The sequence below is a fragment of the Prenolepis imparis genome, unplaced genomic scaffold, assembly GCF_030444845.1.
Source record: "Prenolepis imparis isolate NDT839.2.m4 unplaced genomic scaffold, iyPreImpa1.0 SCAF_10, whole genome shotgun sequence".
NCBI classification, from domain to species: domain Eukaryota; kingdom Metazoa; phylum Arthropoda; class Insecta; order Hymenoptera; family Formicidae; genus Prenolepis; species Prenolepis imparis.
The window spans coordinates 15,216,285-15,238,935 of NW_028141168.1; the positions used below are offsets into that span (position 1 = coordinate 15,216,285).

Genomic DNA, 22,651 nt, shown 5'->3' on the forward strand with positions numbered 1-22,651 from the left:
TTACAATTTTCCGCCGAAACTGCCATCTAGGGGCGACACGAATAAATATTCTTTCGAGAGAAAAGAGTACTCCGATTTGACAGATGAACATATATTGATATTAATAATATTAATTAATATTAATTGATATTGATTAATTAAATTTATTCGAATTAATAAAGGGAGGATCTCTAAATACCAATATAATTTTTGCAACACCATTGACCAATCAGAATCGAGCACACCCGAGAAGAAGAGCTAACGCTCCCGTCTATGTTATTTTTTTATGTCTATGGCGATTGCGTTTGACAATGTTATATTTGTCGCGTAGTTTGGGAAAAAAAAAAAATTAATTATTGTCGCAAGTCGGTGCACCGAGAATCTTCAAATGAGGAAATTAGACGCGGAGACGTGGGGAGCGGAAAAATTGGAAGCTCAATTGGAAACTGCCCGCGATGGACTTCGCGATCTCGAGCGAAACATCCGTAAGATTATGGGCCGGGATCTTCCTGACGGCGAGAGTGGACCGATGCAACCGCCTAGGTTATATTTAATTCAACAATTTTTCATTCCTTTTCTAAATCCATTGACACAAAATTGTTAACAACTTTTGTGTATTTGTTTTCAAGTATTCGATGATAGTTGTAAATATATTCTGGATATATATTATAGAATATTTTGTGCGATTAAATTTTTTTTTTTTAATACTCAATTCCATGTTCGTATTAGGGTCGTTTAAATTAGTTTTGAAATTATTTCTGCTGCTATTATGTCACTTTTATATTAATTATATTTATTAATTGCAGTTATACTAATTGTATCATATTTAAATTATACATAATATTGATATAATGTATGCACATATATTTACATTCATATATATATATATATATATTTATGATTTTGTTTGATTTGATTCAATTTTTTTAGAATATCTCAAAAACGACCATTACAAGAAGATCGCCGACGAGTTGTAACAGATTTTGCGAATAATGAATTACCTGGAAGTAAGCGACGATGGCAAAGTTCCAATGTGGAGCCAAAAACAGTTTTTAGTAGATTAAGCGCACGTGTCCCATCCAATGCTGATGATAGCGCTGATGAAGATGATAGCGTTATTAAGGTAAATAAGATTTATGATTTATTTTTGAAAATAATTACTAATATTATATGTTTGTATATAATTAACATTTTTATGGCTGCAAATCTGTGTCAATCTTCAGTTGTCAAAATCAGATGTTAAGATATCAACATTTTCATTCGTATTATATTAACTTCATACTGAAAGAGAATGATTTTAATCATATATTATATTGCTATTAATATAAGCTTATTGTTAGCAAATAATATTATACAATCTATTTTTCCCTATATTTTGTATTTAATATAATCTTGCTGATGTTATCATTGAATAACTTTTTCAAAAATGTGAAAATATACAAGCTGTCATAATTAATAATGTATAATTACTAAATTTCAATTTTATTCTGTTAAGCTTTTCCGAAATATTGGCTCTATGATGGTCCATTCTATATATAAGATTAATTATTCCAAAAATTTATAACTAAAAAATTCGTGATTGTTTTGATATACATTATATATATTTTTCATTAATCATATTACTTTGTACATTATTCTATATATTCTGTTCGAATGTTTATACAATTAAATATGATCTAACATGTATCTTAATATTTATTAAGCCTGCTGTATCGTCCAGAGTAATAGCCACTCCTCGAGAAATTCCGTCACGTCAAGAAGTTATTAGACGAGAAAGAACAGATGAACGTAGTCGACAAAGAAATAAACGTATGTTTGGCGCACTCTTGGGTACTTTACAAAAGTTTAGACAAGAAGAGACTAAACTTAAGGCAAAGGTAAAATTGGTATTTAGATATATATTTAGCAGTTTATATAATATTTAGTTCATAAAATTTTATATCTTTATATATTATTAATAGGAAGATAAAAAAGCAGAAGTAGAGGCCAGAGTAGAAGAGGCTAGGAAACGAGAGAAAGAAGAGTTACGAAGAGAAAGACAACAATTATTTTTGTCACGGAAACGACAATTGGCTGAAGTACGTGTATTGGAAGCAAAACTCGCACGTAGTCGACAGTTTCAAGATTGGCGCAACGCACAGTTACCTCTTGCTTCATTTATAAAAACACGTGCACAACCTTCCATTTATTATGTACCAAAGCGCAAACATCCACAGACAGATGTGTTATTAGTGCAATCCGCAAAAGAACTTTATGGTTAGTATTTTCACAAATGTTATTGAAAATTTATATCTGTATTTGTATATCTATGTATTATTCATTTTTTCTTTTTCATATTTCAGAGGAAATTGAAAGAAGAGAAAAAGCATTGATGGAAGAACTAAATTTAATAGAGATGCAGGTAGGATTAGGCAAAAGCTCACAAAACTTTGAAGCCTCTACATCTTTACATATAGTAGAAGCTCCACGCTCAATAGAAGAGGGTGAAGAAAATCGAGATCCCAATCCAGAACATATTGAAGCTGCAATCATTGATAATGCTGATGTTTCAATGCAGGCTGTAATAAATGAAAATTTTGATGATAATGATATGGAGAAAAAAGAAGAAGTACAATTGGATCAAATTCAACAAGATGAAAATAACGGCTAGTATAAAATTTGCAATAATAAAAAAAATTCTACATACTTTTGGATGGTTCAATCAGAAAATGAGAATTTTCATAATAAATATGTTGCGTCTTCATGTCTTCAAGTATTTTATGCTTGAATAATTAAAAATAGTATTTAAAAGATTAAAATATTGTCATTTTATTATCATATAAACCTACATATAGCCCAGTCTTATGGCTCCTAGTCCATTACTATAGTTGTTGAATTATAACATTAGAAATAAGAAGTTATAATTTTTTTTTCTCACTGTTGAAATAAAGAAATTTTGTGTATCTCTCATGTTTGATAATACAAATTAATAAAATATATATACAAAAAACTCGATTCGAGTTGACTTGGATTTGAGTTAACACATAGTTCTTAACAGTTATCGAAAATATAAAAAAATTTTTTTAAAAATATTTTATAATTTTTAACCTAAAGCATAATATAATACACATTTTAAATTTTATTTCCTTAATTATTATTATTTATATAATTAATTTTAAATTTATTTTTTTGTAGATTGAAAATAGAAAAGAGAATCGAACTTATCAATTGGCAACAACTTTTGAAGGAAAATGTGAAATTGAATTTTGTGTTACACATTCACGAAGTCTTTTTCGTTAAACATGTTTATCATTATATGAGATATGTTGTTGTAATGATGCAATTTCTTCGACGCATATACTGCGTCGTCGGTTTGACAAAGTAAAAGTTGTGAAACTTTTACATCATTGGAATAAACCGCAAATTTAATCGTTGATTTAAATACTCGTAAGACCATGTGCAATTTTCATACAAAAAATCCTACAATACTTTATTAGCATATAAGACCAAATCTTTTTTTAAACGTACAAAAGTGATAGTGCTATTTTGCTTGTATTTTAAAAATTACTAACATTTCTTGTAAATATATTTTTTACAAATTTATTTATGTATAAGTATTACATAATATTGTTATCTACAAAAATATATTTGTATAATATCAATATTTTCTAAATAGGACAGGCATATATATATATATATATATATATATATATATATATATAAAAGTATACATAAATTATATTTAAAAATTAGATCACATTTTGTTATCATTAAAATTTTTATTATGCACTGCTTGTTCCTGCTTGGTCTTTAACCAATATCTTTATATTTGTTAATTGAAATATTTTCTTTAACTTACAATTAGTCATAAAATATGATATCAAAAACGAGAAATCTTATAATTTTTTTTGTAACAATAAATTAGGTTTTTTGTCTCTCGCTATATTTGCGTATTGGATTAGCAGCGTGGATTTATAAAAATATTTTTTTTATTGTGCATTATTTGTCTTACATTAGTAAATGCGTACATATATATATAATTCTCTGTGTGTGTGCGTGTGTATGTATATATATCCTATATTTCCAATAAAATAATTATATAATATATATAATTTTATATATATATATATATATATATATATATATATATATATAATTATCGTAAGGTATATAATCAAGATTTATATATACATATATACAGCTATAATACTTATTAATCCACGAGTCGAAGAAAAAATTTTATTTTCTCTTCGACGTAAATATTATCGATTCACATTATTAAATAAGTTATGGCATACTAAAAAATAATTTTTTTTATTTCGCAAAAAAAAAGGATTTATATGATTTTCCCTTCTCATATAATAATTCATCAATATAACTATATAGTGAGAAATTATGTATAGAAGCCTTAATTATCAATCTTTCGCTACTCGTGTGGATGATAAAAGCTTACAATGTACTTGATTTGACTGACAATGAGTTGATTAATGTATATAATGTAGACGTAAAAATGTCGAAATTATTTTCTTTTTTAATTTTAGTTTTTGAGATATTATTGTGATATAAATTAAAATTTCTTCAACATAATTATAATGCGATTATATAGAAGTGTTCTCGCATCTCGGCCCCACAAAAAATCAACATGATTGAATTTTTCATACGGTACCTTTTTAACTTTTACAACGTTTGGTAATCTATTTACCAATTTTTTAATATCCTGAAACAAAAAATATGAAACTTCCGTGAAGCAAAAATAAGTTAAAGTTTTGATTTTACAATTAATCCTATATATTATCTCTCTGATTACGCATTTTATAATTCTATAGATATTTTTTTTAACATGAACTCTTCGAAAATTTATTAGTATTTGTTTTATTATTTTTCATGCAGAAGACTTCAAACGTCTTAAGATATTATAATGTGAAAGAAATTTAAATATTTCTTTGCATTTCAAAGCAATTTATAATTTTTAAAATAAAAAAAAAAAACGCGCGCATGTGAATAGACACAATAGAAACGAAACGAATATGCAATCTTAAATATAATTTAGCATTAATAGAGAAAGAATAATGATGAGATTATGTAGAACTTACCGTGTAATGTGTGAGAAAGTCGTTGTCACCGTAAAAAATCGCCACAGGCACTTTGACCCTTTCAATATTATATTTGGGTGGTTGAGTGGACCCATAAAGCTTTAGATTCGTTTTAGCACCATAATCATATTTCCGAAAACAGCCTGAAAAATAAAAGATTATAAACTTTAATCGTCTCTTTCTTCTTAAAATAAAGTTTTGCCAAAGAATTTATACAAATCAAGAGGGTGAAATAAAATGTATCGTTCTGATGTTATGTTATCTTACTCACCGGAGATTATTGATTGACCAAAATGTACGATTTGTTTCATTGCAGCGCCTGCCGGAAAATGTCCGAATATCAGAGGTAACATGGATTTATCAAGCTGATCGCTACCAAATCCGGCGATTAGGTAAAACCAGCAGATGCAGAAGCCCTTCGTCACCGCGCCTGGAGCGTTACGTAGAAGGGTGCTAAACATACGCGCTTGCCACCTAATACGGGGGAACCATTGGTGAAAGTTGAAAAAGTAGGAGCTCCACTGAAACACGCTCATAACGGTGAGTAATACGTATACGATCTCGTAGGAAAAAACAGATAGAAAATATGCGATTATGAGATAATATATTACCTCTAATACATCGTTAAAATATACGAGACATTTTAAGAGTTGGCTTCTCTGATTTGATAAGAACGCTATAGGTGCCAAACTTATCATCCCCTTGACCTTAGCGTTATATTCGGGTCTCTCGCTCATCATAACGTAAAACGCGGTTGTACCCTGACTATGACCGATATAATACAATTCGGAATGACCGGTTTTTTCTAAGATGTAATCTATCATCGCTGGTAAATCATAATATCCGATCTCGTGCCAACTATAAGAGAAATGTATATTTTTTTCTATATTTATTTTCTTATACTTTAGGGTTGATTGTTCCAACTTCTTGGTAAGTTTTACCCGACAGGTAGCATATTTTCGTCTCTTTTCAGATAAGTACTAAAAAAGAGACGAAGATATGCTATCTCGTCGGGTAAAACTTACCAAGAAGTTGGAACAACCGGCCCTTAGTCACTTAAAAATGAGTTGTTTGATTACCTGAAATTCCAAAACTCTATATCCTTAGTCGAGTAATGTTTATGGCCTTTGGAGTAGGTATTCCCACGAGCGTTTGCGAGCCAAACGTCGAATCCATTGTCGCAAAGGACATATGCTGTAATATAAAAAAAGTTACATGAGAGAGATGATATTTATATTATTTTACTAATAAGAGTAATTTTCACGCCATATATATTTGCCTTGTTGAAATCATCGAAAGATAAATACTAGTATGAGCGAACGATTAAAATCCAAATAATAAAAAAATATTAATAAAATATTAATGAAAAATAATAAAAAATTGATAAAAAATAAATCAAATTAATACTTTTTAAAAATAAAAAGATAAGAAATTAGTGAGAAGTAGTGACCAAGAGCTTTGTGAGGTCCCAGTAGCACCCAATCTGCAGAACAGGATACGAGTCCGTGGTTTACAATAACCGGCAATTTCGAGCCTGCACCGGAAGATTCGCAGGCTTTTTGGATGCGATGATAATCGGAGGAAACTGATGAATTAGAATCTTCGCTGTTGTTCTCGACAGCAGCCGTATTTATGATAGGGTCAGTATTTAATGGCATTCGATCATTGGATGAAAGTACACGATGCACGCTCAAACAATAATCATCTTCCGTCCAAATGTGGTGGGTTTCGGGTATATAACCGTGAGCTTGGATCAGTTGAGGCTGCAATTATTTAAAATAATTATGTGGCATCTTTTTATCGATGAATGATTTCATATCTTCATCTTTAATTCATTAATTAATATATATAAATTGTATATAACTTTAATCGATTTAAATTATATAATTTTAATCGATCTAAACTTGTATAAGTAATAAATAACAAAGTTATTCAACTAGATACGCACATATGAGAATTATTTTTTAGCTGTCTTAAAATGTTAGACGTTCCTTGAACTTTATTCCTCCGTGCATGTTTGAATTTGAATATAATAGAAAGTTTTTAAATTTGAATGGCCAAATGTTCAACATATATTTGCAATGATAATTTGTGAAAACTGTCTCAAATAATAACAGAATTTAACTTTGTTATTCATTACTTATACAATTTTAGATTAAATTTCGATTAAAATTATATAATTTAGATCGATTAAAGTTATCCAATTTATACAGGATTTCCAATTTTAATCTATCATTCCTCGTAACTTTGCAGGAAGCGATCGTAGAGAAAAATGTTTCGTGCAAAAGTTTTTTGACTTCGAGGGAGACATAAGATGGTGTCATTGATTTAACCTTGGATAGTCGTTTGAAGATTACATGAAGGTCATCTGCAATTTTTTAAATGGAACCTATTATTTTTAATTGCATACTCTTGTAGCTTATCTCGAGAGCTTTCCTTAATAAAGTATTTTTCTCTTAAATACTTTTTGAATTATAAATTTTTTAAAACAATTATCTGTTTTCTTTACACCAATTTATTGGTCTCATTATATTCCGTCCATAAAAGTATTAAAGTAAGATTACCAAAAACTGAATATTTTACAAGATATTTTATGTCAAAAAATTGTTAACTTCAAGCCTTATAACTCAAAAAGTATTTAAGAGAAAAATACTTTATTAAGTGTTTTGGGAAGCTCTCGAAATAAGCTACAAGAGTTTGCAATTAAAAATAATAGGTTCCATTTAAGAAATTGAAAGTGACCTTTATGTAATCTTCAAACGACTATCCAACGTCAAACTATCTTATGTCCCCCTCAAAGTAAAAAAAAAACATTTTTCTCTACGATCGCTTCCTGCAAAGTTACGAGGGGTGATAGATTAAAATTGGATATCCTGTATATCGGTATTTTAAAAGTTGATATTTCTTAATATAATTTTTAAATATTATTTCAATAATATATGAAAGCTTTTAAAATTCATTTATATCATTAAAATTAAAAGATTTAATGAAATAATATATTATTCACACATATTATTCATAGTATTTTAATATAAATGTATATGAAAGAATTTCGATGAATTGTTAAAGAAAAATCATCATTTTTTATTTTGCTCCTAATTACATTTTAATGGGCTGTAAAAGAACCACACGACACTTGCTAAGCGTTAAAGAAAGTTTTCATTTGGCCTGGACTCCGGTCAAGAGTTAAAATTCAAATAAAAATTAAATAGCCAAGCGCTATTATAAGAATCAAATGCGATTTATAAAACTAAAGTATACTTAACATCGATCCAAGATTTATTATATGACATACAACTGTTGGGTATCTCAAAGCGGAATAATTCGATTTAGTTCGCGATGTGTCTCGAGAAGTTTATTCAATTAGCTGATGAAATATCGCGCTAAATGCGTGACATTTTCCGGAAGCGGAATTACATATATGCCGCGGCGCGAAAGTGAATAACATATTCAAACAATTTCTCAAGGTTAAACAAGTCTATTATGAAACAACAGTATGTAATTGTATGTAAAATCTGTTATGAAACAATATACGTAATTGTATACATATTGTGAATTAGACTGGCAGCAGTTATTGCAATCTTGCGTTCGCAACGGAGTTTGCGATAGAATTCTGTTTACTATTTTATGTGTCATATATACATATTTTGATATACGTATCTATATGTATATATGTGTCTGTGTATTCTATAAATTCAAATTTATTTTATTAATATATTCATTTATTTTCAGTATTTCTTATAAATACGCGATTCTTTCGTAAATATTATCATGGATCGTTTAAAGTCGACTTAAATCTATTACAATTTTATAATATATCAATTTGTATTTAAAATAAAAAGTCTAAATACAATATTTTGCGGGATATTTGTTAATAAAAGATAATTAATTGCTTTTTCAAGAAATAAATTTGACATTGCAATATTTCGAAAGCACTTAATTAAACATTTTTTAAAACTCAGAGCAATGAAATCAAATAACTTAACGATTTATTAATTACTGATTATTAATTACATACCAATCGTATATAACAAAACTCCATGCGAGGAATATACACAATTGTTGAAAAATTTATTTCTGATGACTCTTCAATCAATATCATAATGTAATGAAAATTTCGTAATGGCAATCAAACGCGTTTAAAGCATTGGTATGTATTGTAATGTTAAAGTTAGTGCGTATAAGATATATTCAAAAATATTCTAATTAGTTATATTTTATTATATTTTATATCAAAATATGGTGTATAGAGTTATAGAGAATAAATATTATTCTTTTTAGCACTTTAGACATTAATCTTTGGACATTTACATAGTAGAATAAATAGTTCTCAGGAATGTAAAATACAAGGAGGAAAAAAGCAAGCGCATTATCGCGTTTAATAATATATATGTAATAATAGATCTGCACGTACCTACAATATACTTTTTGCATTCGAAGTGAAATAGGTATATATTTACGTATTGCATTTTTAATTGCGAGAAAAGGAGAGATAGATTACAGAACAAATCTAAAGATACAAGCTAAAGATGAATATTAGCATGCATTTTTTTATTTTTCCATCATAAATTGAATGTATAATTTCTCAAATTTAGACTCTAACAAAAAAATTTGTTGTCCTTGGACGACTTCTATTTGAAGTAAAGCCTATTTTTGAGATCAAGTCAAGTCTGGTACCTGACAACAAGTTAAAGTACTTCCGACCGACAAGCATAGATTTTTGTTGATTAATTAGCAGAGGAACCATTAAATCATTGAAGAAGAAGTAGATTCTAATAATGGAAGATTTTACTCGTCTGAGATTGATCTGTTTAATTCTTTCTCCAAAAAAAAAAAGAAAAGATATGATAATATAAAATAAATTATAATTACGATAAAAAAAGAACTCGGAATGTTTTGTTGGTGAATGATTTCGGATTGAGCTTTATCTTGATTGAAGAGCTGTTTGATGAGTTTTTTATCAGAGCTGATTGAATTTTTCTCTGGTTTATGACATTTTTTTTCCATTTTTCTATATAATGTAATTTATTTATAATTCAGTTCATTAAATTATTAATTCAGTTTACATTTTCTTATAATTTATTATATCTATTAACTAATATTTTTCTGCTAATTTGATTGTCTATATATTACTCTACATTTTATTAATAATTATTTTTCATTGTTAATTGTAATTCATATATATATATATATTAGTTCTGATGTATTAGTCCTTTTTTATCGTAACTTATTTGTGTTTGTGTATGTGTGTGCGTGCACGTGTGCATAAATAAAGCCTGTCTCTTTTTTAAAAGAAAATGTAAGTAAAATTATGCATACATATATTTAAACCGAAAGAAATGATGAATTTCTCGAGACACTTCAAGAGTCAAAACTTTCCGATATATATCTCTAAATAATTTTGTCACTAATTATCATCTGAATTCTTTTGCGTGCCGATCTCACACGTGTGTGTGTATATATGTATTATATATATACAATATGTATGTCATACAATATGTATATATATGTGTATATACACATATATATATTTATTTATTTATATGTGACATATCACTATATCTCTGGAAATTATGCGAATACGATAAAATATCAATAAAAATATGTCAAGATCAAAGTGCAATGCTGATAGACGTGACGCGACAGATGCGTCTTACCGTTGTCATGTGGGCCTCATCCTGACTCGCTGCTCCGTCCATGTCACCATAAAATTTTGCGGACCTCTCGCAGAAGAACTTTATATATTATATATATATAAAAACACGCGCGTTCTTTCGCCCGCCGCCTTTCTCTCTTATATTTCCTCTTCTCGCTCCTTTTTTTCCTCGCGCGACGCGGCTGCTCATCACGTGCGAGCTCCCGAGAAAGCGGCCCCGCGCGAAATCGTGCGTCGCGGAAAAGAAACGGAGTCGTCGTCTGCGCGTTTGAAAAAGAAACGCGTCCGTGTGTTCGCGCTCGGTGAAAGGCGCGCCTCTTCCTCCGCTGCGAAGAGATCGCGCCGAAATCGGCGACGTAATTGTTCAACGTCGCCACGTCGAGGACGGGAGAATCCTCTCCTCTGCTTCAGATAGTAAGCACGTTGTTGTTTTGAAAGCAAATGGAACGAAATTACGTACGATGCGCGCGCACGCACGTGAATTCCGGAGCTCTTATTGTTTCGTAGGAGACACGTGTGAGGACCAAGGACCGTGCGCAACTGTCAACGTGAATGACGTTTACGTGGTATATATATGCACGTGCGCGTACAGGGCTGTACTCTCGAAATGTGAGGCGAGTTGTGAAAGCGGGGGGAACAAAAGCTAGACCTCCCCCCCTCCCCTTTAAGGCTCGATTGCGTATTACATCACTGAAAATTATAAAAATTAATGAATTCAGATTTCTAGAAAATTTATAATTTTATTAGATAGTGAATTAGATAGTAAAATTGTTTATTTTTCTAATTTTCCACTCCCTTGTTGTATGATACACACACAACGATTCCCAGGAAAAAGATCTATGTTGCATATATGAGACTAATCGATGAAAGTATTTTTTATTTCAGTAACTTTTTATAGCTTCTCTTTTTATATATAGATATGTATACTTTTCATCGATTCGGGTTTTTTTTTTATATAGCTTTCATGGGTGCCGAATGTTCTGTGTTCGGTTCTGCGCGCTATTCATAAATGTATATAAGTGATAGGAGTACCCGTTAATTTTCCACGACAAATAAGCGATAAAATATATTACATGTTCCGCTGAACGTGAACGGGAAAAATTATTATGCGAAAAGAAATTATAAAAAGACATTAATTATACGTGAAAAATATGCTAGTAAAGAAGCTAATGATCAAATAAATTCTTCCTTTAGATGCCATATAATCAATGTTTGCTGTTATCTAAATAAAATTATATAGATGATCATCTAGATGAAATTTTAGCGTTATCTTATCTTTATATAGATAATTAAAAAATGTATTATCTATATCTGCATCTTAGATAAAAAAAAGTGTTATCTTTACTAAATTATCTAAAATAATATTCAGATAATTTAATTTAGAGTTTCATAGCACATGAAAATATTTTAAGTATAGTAGAACTTGAGCAGTAAACGATAAAAACTTATAAATAAAAAACTATGAATATATTTTTATATCTCTTTTATAATTTCCATTTTTTTTATTTTACATTACATTTTTATTTATTTGCATTTTTTAACTGTTTACATAAGCGATTTTAAAAATAATATTAACTGGAAGTTATCTAGATGAATCGTCATATAATTTTATCTTTTATCTAGATATATTTAAAACAAAATCATCTTCATCTTATCTAAGATGAATTTACATGTTTTTATCTCATCTTTATCTAGCTAATTTTAAAATCATCTAAGCACAATACTGCATATAATTATTGCAATGTACTTAAAAGAATATAAATCGCGTGCGATAATATGTATTGTATTAAAAGCAATATAAATTAAAGAACTCATTTGTTTATAAAAAGTTTAAGAAATATAAAATCATGAATTGAATTTTTTAAATTCATATTTCTCGAAATTAATTCATAATATAATTTATTTTAAAAGAAAAATGTTTATTATTAATGATAAAAAATTACGGATTAATTTTATTTTTGCTTTTTATTCAATTATAAATTTGTTGATGAATTTCGTTGATGAATGAATTTATTATGATGAATCAAATTTAATCGTTTTGTTATTATACACGATCTCTCATATATATAATAATAATATACACAAAAATATTCGTTTTCGCCCTTTTGTCTCTAAGAAAAAATTGTGCGATATTAAGTATTGCTTTAGTATTGAAACAAACATAATAAATAAGGATTAGAATATATATATATATATATATATATATATATATATATATAATTTTGATAAGATAATTCAAATAAAATTACGCCACACACATACACACACACACACACACACACATATATATATATATATAAATCATAAATGCGGATTATGTGGGTTATATTTGCATAAAAAGTCACGCATGAATGAAATGTACAGTAAATTCGCGATTAATCACGCGTTATTCGAGAAATACGCATTTTCTATATTTAAAGAAATTCTAGAAATTGTTTTATGAATTGATTATGAACCTCTCTAGATAAAATTCTGATAAGGTTGCAAAACTATTCGCTCGAGAATTGGAAGAATACAATCGCTTATAATAAAAAATCGCGCTCGTGAGTATCATCATATATATTATAAAAATAATCTTCATTGTATTTACGATCATTTAAACTTTAAACCATAAAGTATAGGAAAAAATCACTGAGAGAAATGTAACTAACGCGAAAGATTCCCAACACGAGAGTCGAACCCGAAAGTACGCGTGTGAAACGCCATTGGTTGAAATACAGGCAGTAACAATATGGCGCAGCCAATCAGATTCGGCACCTCGCGTCGTACATTCTCCAGTTATTTTCCGAACTCACCGAATCATTTTCGATCCACGCGCATGCGCACGCGCCGTCTCCTTCCTTCCCGGATATATACCGTTTGTCGTCAAGCGAGGTCGCCATGATTGTTTCGGCGGCGTTGCGCCGATGATTCTGCGTCCGACTCGGGTCGAGGGGATTCGAAAACACTTCCATTTCCTGAGGCGCCGTAGACGGGTCTACGTCCTGCGCGTTCACGCGGATCACGCTGCGCGCTGCAATGGCGGTGTAGACGTCTCACGGAGGGTGCGGGTGCTCGCTTTCTTCACGGTGTAAGTAAGTAGCTCCGGATCTCTTCACCGATTTTCGGGGCTCCTTCGACGCGCCGCGGGACCGACGTTGCGGTCGACTCCGCGACGCCGTCGTCGGCGTCCTCGTGCGCGCGCGATAGTGCATTGTCACGACGCGTTCGCGAGAACCAAGAGCTCTCGCCTCTCTCTCTCTTTCTCTCTCCCTTTCTCTCCCCCTCCTCTCTCTCTCTCTCCTTCTCCCTCTCCCTCTCCCTCTCTCTCTCTCTCTCTCTCTCTCCCTACACGCGCGCCCGTTCGTACTTTCGAGAATCTCTCCCTCGCTCTCTCTCTCTTCCATATTGAACGAATTCGCCAATTTTGCCCGCGTGTTTCCTCGCGCTCGCTCGGGATCCCGCGTAGAAGACCTCGCGCTACCTCGACGACGAGAAACGCGATCTCCTGCGATACGTGTGCGATTCGCGGGAAATCGGCGAGTATCAGGTTAGGACGGCGAGACGTTGAGGACTCGCGCGATCGGACCGCGTGTTGGCGAAATTTTGCTCCTCGTTTTTCGGACTCCTTCGCGCGAGACGCGATCGACGGAATTACGCTTGTAATTAACGATTAGGTTAGATTAATGTGATTCGATCGAAATAATTATGATATATCGGTAATAAACGCGGTGAACTCCCGTTAGAATGCTAATATTCTTCCCGCTCTTATAACGATGAGTTCTTATTATATCCTCTTTGTTCCGCTTTTATTAGACGTATCAGTCATCGAAGTTGATTGGCGTGAGTCTGCGAAAAATATTATAAATTGCTCCTATTTTTGCAATTGTATAATGTAATCGATCACAATTTAATTATTGATATGAATATATCGTTTAAAGTAATTTTTTTCTTTCATATTAAAAAATTATCAGTATACGTATATTTATATCCAGTAAAATGTGAAATAATATATATTGAAATAATATATTTAATACAAATAATAATATATGTTTTTGTGATATTAAAATAAATTTTTAGCAAACAAATCAGAAAATTTAACAATCAAAACACTTAGGAGCAATCAAGATTTAATAATATAATTTACTCTTATTACAGATTGTGCGCTGTGTCTTGCTATCTGAATGGACAATAAGGTGGATGTTTCGGAAGTTGAAAATATTTCAATGATTGGAACATCTGGAATTTTTCACCTACCTGACGTCCCAGAGATATCGGAGGTATTAGAATCGACTGGTCTTAGCCCTCTAACTTCTTCCTTGGATCAAGCTCTTACACTGCAAGAAGATAAAGCTCTCTTGTCTGAAGTTAACATGGGCATTGAAGATACATGGTAATATATTTTAATATATTTTATAAATATATTCTCTCTACAATTTCAGGATAATTTGTGTCAAGAATCTAATCATCTTCAAATGTTTTTACAGGACTGAAGCAAACAGTTCAACGTCAGATTATGCGATTCCTCTTCCTCCGCCACCTGGGTTAAATGATTTCTCGGATGTCGGAGCTGATCCCATTGATTCTGTGACTGGCATAGAACATGGTCCATTCCTGCCACCTGGTACACCAGCGCTTAACAATCTTTTCACAGAGGCCGGAGATTCTCATGATGACTCGCCAATGGGTGAGTGTATGTAATGTAATGTGAGATATAAAAATGTCAATATACGCATGACATTTATTCTTTCTTCAATATATATATACATATATTTGTTTTTTTCAGAGGTAGTTGTCCTCCCTGCAGGGGTGTGCGGTCTTCGTAACTTGGGTAATACCTGTTTTATGGCAGCTGGGTTACAATGTTTGACCGCGACTCCTCCTGTCCTACGACATTTCATGGATTTACAGCAGAGAGGAGAGAAACTGCCTCCGCCTGGATCACTAATGGCACATTTTAGCGTACTTCTTGGGAAAATGTGGTCTGGAAGATACAGTGTACTCAGACCGACAGAATTTAAACAGACTTTAGGTGCTTATCATTCACAATTTAAGGATTATAGGCAGGTAAGTGTGTGATTGTTTGCTGATATTTAATCAATTATTTATCACTTATTATTTGGTATGAGATTGTGTTGTATATATTTAACAGCATGATTGTCAAGAATTTCTGGCGCTTCTACTGGATTCCCTCCATGAGCAAATGAACACAGCAAAGTGTGCCAAGAACTGTCAAGTTCCATTGTCTACGACCACTGCCAATTCTTTTAACTCTATAGAAAGTTCAAACGGAAAGACCCTTTCTCCTGTCACTGCCACGGCTAATCCTAATTCAGATCTTTTGGAAATGTACGAATGCTTATCACCAGAATGTCCAAATAGTCCTAACGTAACTATGGCGGGTTCGCCAAGAGGTAAGAGACTACATGATGTATGTATAATTATATTACACTTGAGATGTTGTATATTGAATATAATTTTTCAATATTTTACAAGACTTCGATTCGTCGATTGGAGAACTCGATAGTATCACGAATTCACCGAGAGATTCACCGTTAAATGGCGAGGATGACGAGGAGACGCTAGATTCAGATGAAATTATCGAGGCGAGATCGAGCACTTTTATTCACAACAAAATGAACGAGGAGGGCACAAATGAAACCACTCCGACGCGATCTTTGAGATTAGACACATTGATCGAACTATCAAAAACTGTGCCACAGTACGGTGGCTTATACGATATTCACAAAGAAGCTAAAACCAGTAATGCTAATTTCTTAGTAACGCAACAAGAATGTAATAACGAGATCCATTACGACTCGCAGAAATTTCCAAAGGACAATGTCCGCAGGATGCCGCTAGACAATTCGAATCTTATGGAGAATCACGACTTTGATAATAAAAGTGTCAGTATCAAACGTATAAAAGAGGTGAACGTGCAGAAGGTTAACGGTAGTCTCGACGCGTCCAACAGTTCCGACATCGAGTATGATAGCGGTCTGGAAAAGTGTAACGTGAAACGCATGAGATTGGACGACCAGGAGAAGAATCACAAGCATGACAGTCTCGGTAACGAGAATACTCAGTGCTCGCGGATCCCACAAAATTATGGTACCGGCGCTATTGCTGCGCAAGAAGAGATCGAGGCGGATAAGCACTGGGTTAAGCACTTGCGATCCAATAAAAGTATCATCGTTGACACCTTCCAGGGACAATTTAAGAGCACGGTAAGAATCTCGCGAATAATATCATTCGTCTATGTGGGAGACTATGCGTTGGAGAGATACCGCAAACTATCGGTACTTACTGTAAAAAGTCTCCTATATTAAATTGTAGTAGATTTTCCATCCTACCTTAGAAAATATAAGAGGTAGGCTTCATCCTACTATTACAATTACAATTATGTTTTTTGCAAATATATATATATATATATATATATATATATAAAATCTTATATATATATATATATATAAATTTTTTTAATGAAAATATATATATATATTCATTAAAAAAATTGTTTTTAGTTTAAATTATTCCACTGTGCGAATATTTACGATTTGAATATATTTATAGGTTGTGTGCTCGGTTTGCAGCCACGTTTCTGTCACATATGAACCTTTTATGTATCTATCGGTACCCCTACCTCACGCGATGGAGAGACAGTTGAATGTCACGTATATTCCTGCAAATGGTAATCAACCCATGAGGTGCGTCGTTTCCTTAAACAAGCAGTCGCGAATTGGTAAATTGAAAGAGGAATTGTTAAAAACGCTCGGCAAGGAGGATATCTCTGTGACGAATATTGCACTTGCGGAGGTTCTGGAGAATCACATAGCGAAGATTCTGGTAGGTACGAAAATAAATGTGTTTTTACATTTTTAATATAAACTTATGTCGACTCGAATTTTGTTCGTATATAATAATCATTTCTAGTTCATTATTTATTTTGAAAATTATATAACGAAAATTGTGTCAGTTATTGCGACTTATAGTTAATTGCGATATAAATTATAGTTAAATATAATTTATATTTAATTATATTTGATTTTCAAAGGTCTTCAGTAGCATTGCTATTATTTTTTACAGGAATTTAGCATTAATCACACTAAAAAAAAAATATTGATTCTGAATAAAAATTGATCCCTGAATAAAAAATTTAGGATTTAATTGTCGCTTCATAATCAAGTTCTATCCGAGTCAAGACATACATATACTCGCACGCTGTTAGGAAAATAATTCTGGAGAGTTAAGAAGGTGGTATATTCGAATAGGATCGATTATCGCCGATACCATTCTCCTAGAGAAACTCTATGGAAGAACATTCTCGTAGCGTGAAAGATATAGCTACGGGGCTACATTTCATCGCACAGACCAGCCGATTTTTTATTCTCTTTTTCTTTCGTCACACTCTTCTCTTTCTTTGTTATAATTTCGCCAACGCCGTCGGTCTTTTACCGTTCTTGCTTTTTTACTATACAGGGTGAGTTTTTTAACTTGAGACTGCAAAATATCTGGAAAACTAAGCATTGTACGAAAAAATGTTCCAAATAAACTTTCAATAGTTTCGAGGGTGCAATTCTATTCCGCAGAAATTAGCCCCCTTCCGCCCCCCCCCCCTAGGGGGTGGGACTGGGGGTAACTTTGAAATCTTAAATGGGAACCCCTACTTTTTATTGCAGATTCGAATCCATCAAGAATCGAAAAAAATGGTTTAGAAAAAATTTACGTATTTTTGGACGTAGAATTCGAATCTGCAATAAAAAGTAGGGGTTCCCATTTAAGATTTCAAAGTTACCCCCAGTCCCACCCCCTAGGGGGGGCGGAAGGGAGCTAATTTCTGCGGAATAGAATTGCACCCTTGAAACTATTGAAAGTTTATTTGGAACATTTTTTCGTACAATGCTTAGTTTTCCAGATATTTTGCAGTCTCAAGTTAAAAAACTCACTCTGTATATTATTTTCCCCTTGCATCATAGGTATCGGAAATTACTTGCTTGCCGTAGCTTATCGTACTTAGACGGAAACATCTACTCACTCTGTTGGTTGGATTCTACATCAAGGTTTTAAATTTAAGGATGACAATACACTCTTGAGACACATCAATGATACGAATCGATCGATATACGCCTTTGAGCTCACGGAACCTCCCGATGCGTACACTTCAGTATCCGATGGCGGCGGGGATCATCCGATGGAGATGGATTGCCAGAAATGTACGATAACGAGCGAGGAAGTACCATGTATGATCTGTCTTGAGGAATTGGATGGCGATTTGAAGAGGCACAGTGGGAATAGCTGTAATTTTATTATGTGCGATCCTTGCATTGAGGTAAATCTATCATCTTGTTCAAAGCCAAATTTATAATAAAGCCATGGACGTCCACCAGGGAAGGGGGAATCAGTAAAAAAATTAAGCTCTCTCGTTTTGAATAAACATAGAAATTTATTTGGATATTTAATATATAAAAAATGAAAATAAAAAAAATTAAGAAAGAACAAAAATAAGAAACCAAAAAAAATTTTAATTAAGCCTCTCCTGGAAAAAATCCTGTGGACGCCCATGATAAAACTAAAACATATATCTAACTAAATGATGAGATGCACTTGTATTAATATATCTGTCTTTATTGTCATTACGGATTATTAAAATTCTCTTCTCGTTCAATTAAAATTCAATAGTCACACATGGTTTATAATTATAGTTAAATATAATATCTGCTATTATTTTTCTATCGTGATTGCAATATTACGATTACCCCGATGATGAGACTTAAAAAAATGTGGCAGTTGTAATCTATTGGAAGGGGTTTATAAACGGAGCATATATATTGCTATATTTAACCTCGGGAAGGTCTGAGATAAGATCACTAAACGTTCTAGACGGACGGTATCGCAATGATACGTACGAGAACCAGAAACAGCTTTACGTTCTCCAAAATGCCAGGGACGCTTTTTTAACAGCAGAGGCGACTGGAAACGAAAAGTTGGAATCTCGTACGATCCGCATTTTTAGTCTAATCCGCTAGCCGGGTTTATACCTGGAACTCAATTCAGACTAGTTTACTTCTGTCGCAACTGAGGGGTTTTTATTTTATATTTTATTTATTGAAGTGTCTCCATAGTTTTAGTAAGAATAAAAGTTCTTACAATTGCATCGGATCGAAGCCCTTTTTAAGCAAAACTTATATATTTATTATATTCAACAGAATTACTTCAAGAATCAAACAGAGCCTCAAACGTGTCCGATGTGTTCCACATATATGACAGCCTCGTCATTTACGAAGATAGATCAAACGGGCCGGCCGAGACCTATCGTACGTATTTTGAACGTACCTTTGGTGTTGAGGCACGACACGACGAATGAGACGACGAACAATCGCAAAAGTACGAAGCTCTTTGGTTATCCTCACTTGATACGACTTCCGTCGAGGGTGAACGCACGGGATCTGTACGATATCGTCGAAAGAAACGTGCCGCACGAAGGACGTTATACAATTCATTTCGTTGACGGACAGGTGAGATATCTTCATCTTGTATAAAATGTACTTAATTCTCCTTTAAAGCCAAAGTACAAATTAAAAAAAAAAATTATTTGTTTATATCAATAAGGTGATCAATCGGTTATATAAATTAGAATGCATAATTGAATTTATTATATTCGGAATACGAAAAATATATTAAATAATTAAATTCAAGTATACTTCTACATAAAAAAATTGATAGTGTAAATCTAAATTATTAAACATATTGCTATATCGAATTAATTAAGAAAGGCAAACATTTCTTGCAGGGTCATCATTGTTCACGATGTATGTACACCGCGCATTGTACAGGATGTAGTGTACCTGAGACGGGGATGGTCGCGTTACAAAACGGTGATACGCTTGCGGTTCGTTATACCGAATATGTTCCTAAGATCTTGCATCCCGTTGATCACGTTAGCGTCAGTAAACAACGGCCGCATCATCCACTATCTCTTTACGATTGCCTTCAAGCATTTAGTCAGAGGTAACTGCTTCTATAACTATGTTAATTTAGACATTCTTGAATAAGCGAAATGTTAGCCTAATTTAGACTTTACATGGCATATATTATGATGCCTTGCATACATTATATTATATATATTATTATTATTATATTGTTAATTCAACTGTAATAAAATATTATCTTAATATCTTTGATCGCAATCTGCTTTTTAGAGATGCAATAATATAAATTATTATCATACTTAAAGTAAAGAAATACATGTCTAAATGAATAAAAAATCTATAAAATACTTTTGTTAATATTTTCAATATATAGAGTGAAAAATCTCGCTATCTAATCAATGTTTTCTTAAATTTAATAAGTACAAAATATACAATATTGAGAATAATTTTATACATTAAAATATATGACTGACACATATTTTGTTGTGTTTAATATATCATACTTTTGATATTTTTAGTGAAACATTAGACGAACATAATCCTTGGTTTTGTCCAAAATGTGGATGTAACCAATGTGCTACAAAAACGCTTACGGTACATCGATATCCTAAGTTCCTCATTGTATATCTTAAACGGTACGTAAGACTCATTATGTGTTTACAAAAATGCTCTATGTATCGATCGATAGATAAAAAAAAAAAATATCTCCTATATTATAGATAATTCAAACATTGTTTTTAATTGATTGCAGATTCGTGTTTTATGAATGCGCGAGTATGAAGCTAGACGACAAGGTCACATTCCCTTTGGTGGGTCTGAGTGTGGGACGTCACCTTTATGATCTCTATGCCTGCGTGTGCCACTTTGGAGGTATGTGAGATCTTAAATTATGTCTAAAACCGATCAATATAATGAAACGGATAAAATGACACTGTATTGTTATGGCAGCTTAATTATTTAAAAACTAAAAATATTTTTTTAAGCACCCATTTCTTTTAAAATAACTGATGCGATTTTTGAATGTTTTTTCTATGTCTTTTAATCTAAAAATATTTTTTGCTTTTAAATGAAGATCGATTCAATTTACATATTTAGGTGTATGAAGTTAACAAACATTCGTTTCATACGTAAAATGTGTTATGATCGAAAAAAATTTCAGGCGTCTCTGCGGGTCATTACACGGCGTATGCGAAGAATCCTCGTACGGATGTGTGGTATTGTTACAATGACGAGATTACGAGCAAACAGAAACCACAGGACGAGGATTTTAGCAACGCGTACATACTGTTTTACAGTCGACAAGGGACCAACTTGAAACCGTGCAATATATAACAAGTGGTGTATTTAACTCGATAGCCGATAGAACACGTCGATCAGACGGAGGAGGAACAATCGGGGGTAGTGGAAAAAAAAAGGATGAAGTGTAATATGTAAGGGGGAATTAATATTTTGTGTTCTTCCACGTGTTTTTCATTACGAACGTTTACTCGTGTATTTCTCATACGATTGCAATTTTTCTCTTTATATATTTTGTTGCGCTTCTATCTTTTTCCCTGCATCTTCCTCTCTCCTGCCTCTGCTAGAGTTGTATTTATAAAAGTGCAACGGATCGTATCTCTGATACGCTACGCGCTGTGTTTGCGTTGGATTAAATGAAATATCGATAGCCATCGATTGCTGCGGTGAGTTTCTTTGATGATTCATGATTGCAATTATGAAGAGAAAACTTGTCCTCGCTGGTTTCGATATTTTTAATGCCGGCGAGCATTCTGCGCTAGTGCAGCTTAGGCCTGACCTGTTTCACGAATTCAAAGAGAGAATTGAGCATATTTGTATTGCATATATTGTAAACGTATGTCGAATTTGTACAGTAGATGGTTAAATGTAGAATTCAAGAATTCTAAACACGTAATTTATTAGTGAATAAAGGTGAACGTCTTACTTGAAGAGTCAGATCTAAATTACGGCTCCCTCCTTTTATCTGTGAGCCGGAGAAACGAGAGGGTTTTGCTCATGAATAGCTAAGTGTTGCGCTT

The 22,651-nt window shown here is 32.3% G+C and overlaps 3 protein-coding genes across 10 annotated transcripts; 2 read left to right on the forward strand and 1 right to left on the reverse strand.

Moving 5' to 3' along the window:
* The first annotated feature begins 266 nt into the window (after window positions 1–266).
* Window positions 267–3,499, forward strand: Pnn (desmosome associated protein-like protein pinnin). 2 transcript variants are annotated; one of them, XM_083048066.1, is made up of 6 exons: window positions 267–522; window positions 910–1,102; window positions 1,683–1,856; window positions 1,941–2,235; window positions 2,322–2,624; window positions 3,154–3,499. In XM_083048066.1, exons 1-6 carry the CDS (start codon window positions 368–370, stop codon window positions 3,156–3,158), a joined length of 1,125 nt encoding a protein of 374 aa, XP_082904192.1. In that variant the 5' UTR covers window positions 267–367; the 3' UTR covers window positions 3,159–3,499. The 2 variants fall into 2 exon arrangements, with proteins under 2 accessions (XP_082904192.1, XP_082904193.1); XM_083048067.1 differs by lacking the exon at window positions 3,154–3,499 and having other exon boundaries at window positions 2,322–2,841.
* A 637-nt stretch (window positions 3,500–4,136) lies between these two features.
* Window positions 4,137–13,661, reverse strand: LOC145941775 (lipase 3). Of its 3 annotated transcripts, XM_083048064.1 has the most exons (8): window positions 13,503–13,641; window positions 10,709–11,397; window positions 6,502–6,814; window positions 6,131–6,245; window positions 5,663–5,909; window positions 5,323–5,572; window positions 5,052–5,194; window positions 4,139–4,675 (listed from the first exon to the last, which is right to left on the reverse strand). In XM_083048064.1, the coding sequence occupies exons 2-8, from the start codon at window positions 10,748–10,750 to the stop codon at window positions 4,526–4,528; spliced, it is 1,260 nt and encodes a 419-aa protein (XP_082904190.1). In that variant the 5' UTR covers window positions 10,751–11,397; window positions 13,503–13,641; the 3' UTR covers window positions 4,139–4,525. The 3 variants fall into 3 exon arrangements, with proteins under 3 accessions (XP_082904189.1, XP_082904190.1, XP_082904191.1); XM_083048063.1 differs by lacking the exon at window positions 10,709–11,397 and having other exon boundaries at window positions 4,137–4,675; window positions 13,503–13,661; XM_083048065.1 differs by lacking the exon at window positions 13,503–13,641 and having other exon boundaries at window positions 10,709–11,849.
* Window positions 13,641–22,562, forward strand: LOC145941770 (uncharacterized). Of its 5 annotated transcripts, none has more exons than XM_083048051.1 (13): window positions 13,641–13,777; window positions 14,845–15,079; window positions 15,174–15,373; window positions 15,473–15,753; window positions 15,839–16,100; window positions 16,183–16,913; window positions 17,260–17,532; window positions 18,761–19,015; window positions 19,893–20,201; window positions 20,477–20,694; window positions 21,134–21,250; window positions 21,367–21,485; window positions 21,775–22,562. In XM_083048051.1, exons 2-13 carry the CDS (start codon window positions 14,871–14,873, stop codon window positions 21,945–21,947), a joined length of 3,147 nt encoding a protein of 1,048 aa, XP_082904177.1. In that variant the 5' UTR covers window positions 13,641–13,777; window positions 14,845–14,870; the 3' UTR covers window positions 21,948–22,562. The 5 variants fall into 5 exon arrangements, with proteins under 5 accessions (XP_082904177.1, XP_082904175.1, XP_082904179.1 ...); XM_083048049.1 differs by having other exon boundaries at window positions 13,645–13,781; XM_083048053.1 differs by lacking the exon at window positions 13,641–13,777 and adding an exon at window positions 14,090–14,236.
* Window positions 22,563–22,651: the final 89 nt, after the last annotated feature.

What these genes read in the sequence shown, in the direction of transcription:
- LOC145941770 (XM_083048051.1), top strand. Translation starts at nt 14,871, where the DNA reads ATGGACAATAAGGTGGATGTTTCGGAAGTTGAAAATATTTCAATGATT. An exon ending in TATGGCGGGTTCGCCAAGAG is followed by an intron (nt 16,101 to 16,182) that starts GTAAGAGACTAC and finishes ATATTTTACAAG; the next exon opens with ACTTCGATTCGTCGATTGGA. An exon ending in TGTGCGATCCTTGCATTGAG is followed by an intron (nt 19,016 to 19,892) that starts GTAAATCTATCA and finishes TATATTCAACAG; the next exon opens with AATTACTTCAAGAATCAAAC.
- Pnn (XM_083048066.1), top strand. Translation starts at nt 368, where the DNA reads ATGAGGAAATTAGACGCGGAGACGTGGGGAGCGGAAAAATTGGAAGCT. An exon ending in AGACTAAACTTAAGGCAAAG is followed by an intron (nt 1,857 to 1,940) that starts GTAAAATTGGTA and finishes TATTATTAATAG; the next exon opens with GAAGATAAAAAAGCAGAAGT. An exon ending in ATCCGCAAAAGAACTTTATG is followed by an intron (nt 2,236 to 2,321) that starts GTTAGTATTTTC and finishes TTCATATTTCAG; the next exon opens with AGGAAATTGAAAGAAGAGAA.
- LOC145941775 (XM_083048063.1), bottom strand. Translation starts at nt 13,661, where the DNA reads ATGGAAGTGTTTTCGAATCCCCTCGACCCGAGTCGGACGCAGAATCAT. An exon ending in ATAGAGTTTTGGAATTTCAG is followed by an intron (nt 5,910 to 6,130) that starts GTAATCAAACAA and finishes TTTCTCTTATAG; the next exon opens with TTGGCACGAGATCGGATATT. An exon ending in ACTTTCTCACACATTACACG is followed by an intron (nt 4,676 to 5,051) that starts GTAAGTTCTACA and finishes TTTTTGTTTCAG; the next exon opens with GATATTAAAAAATTGGTAAA.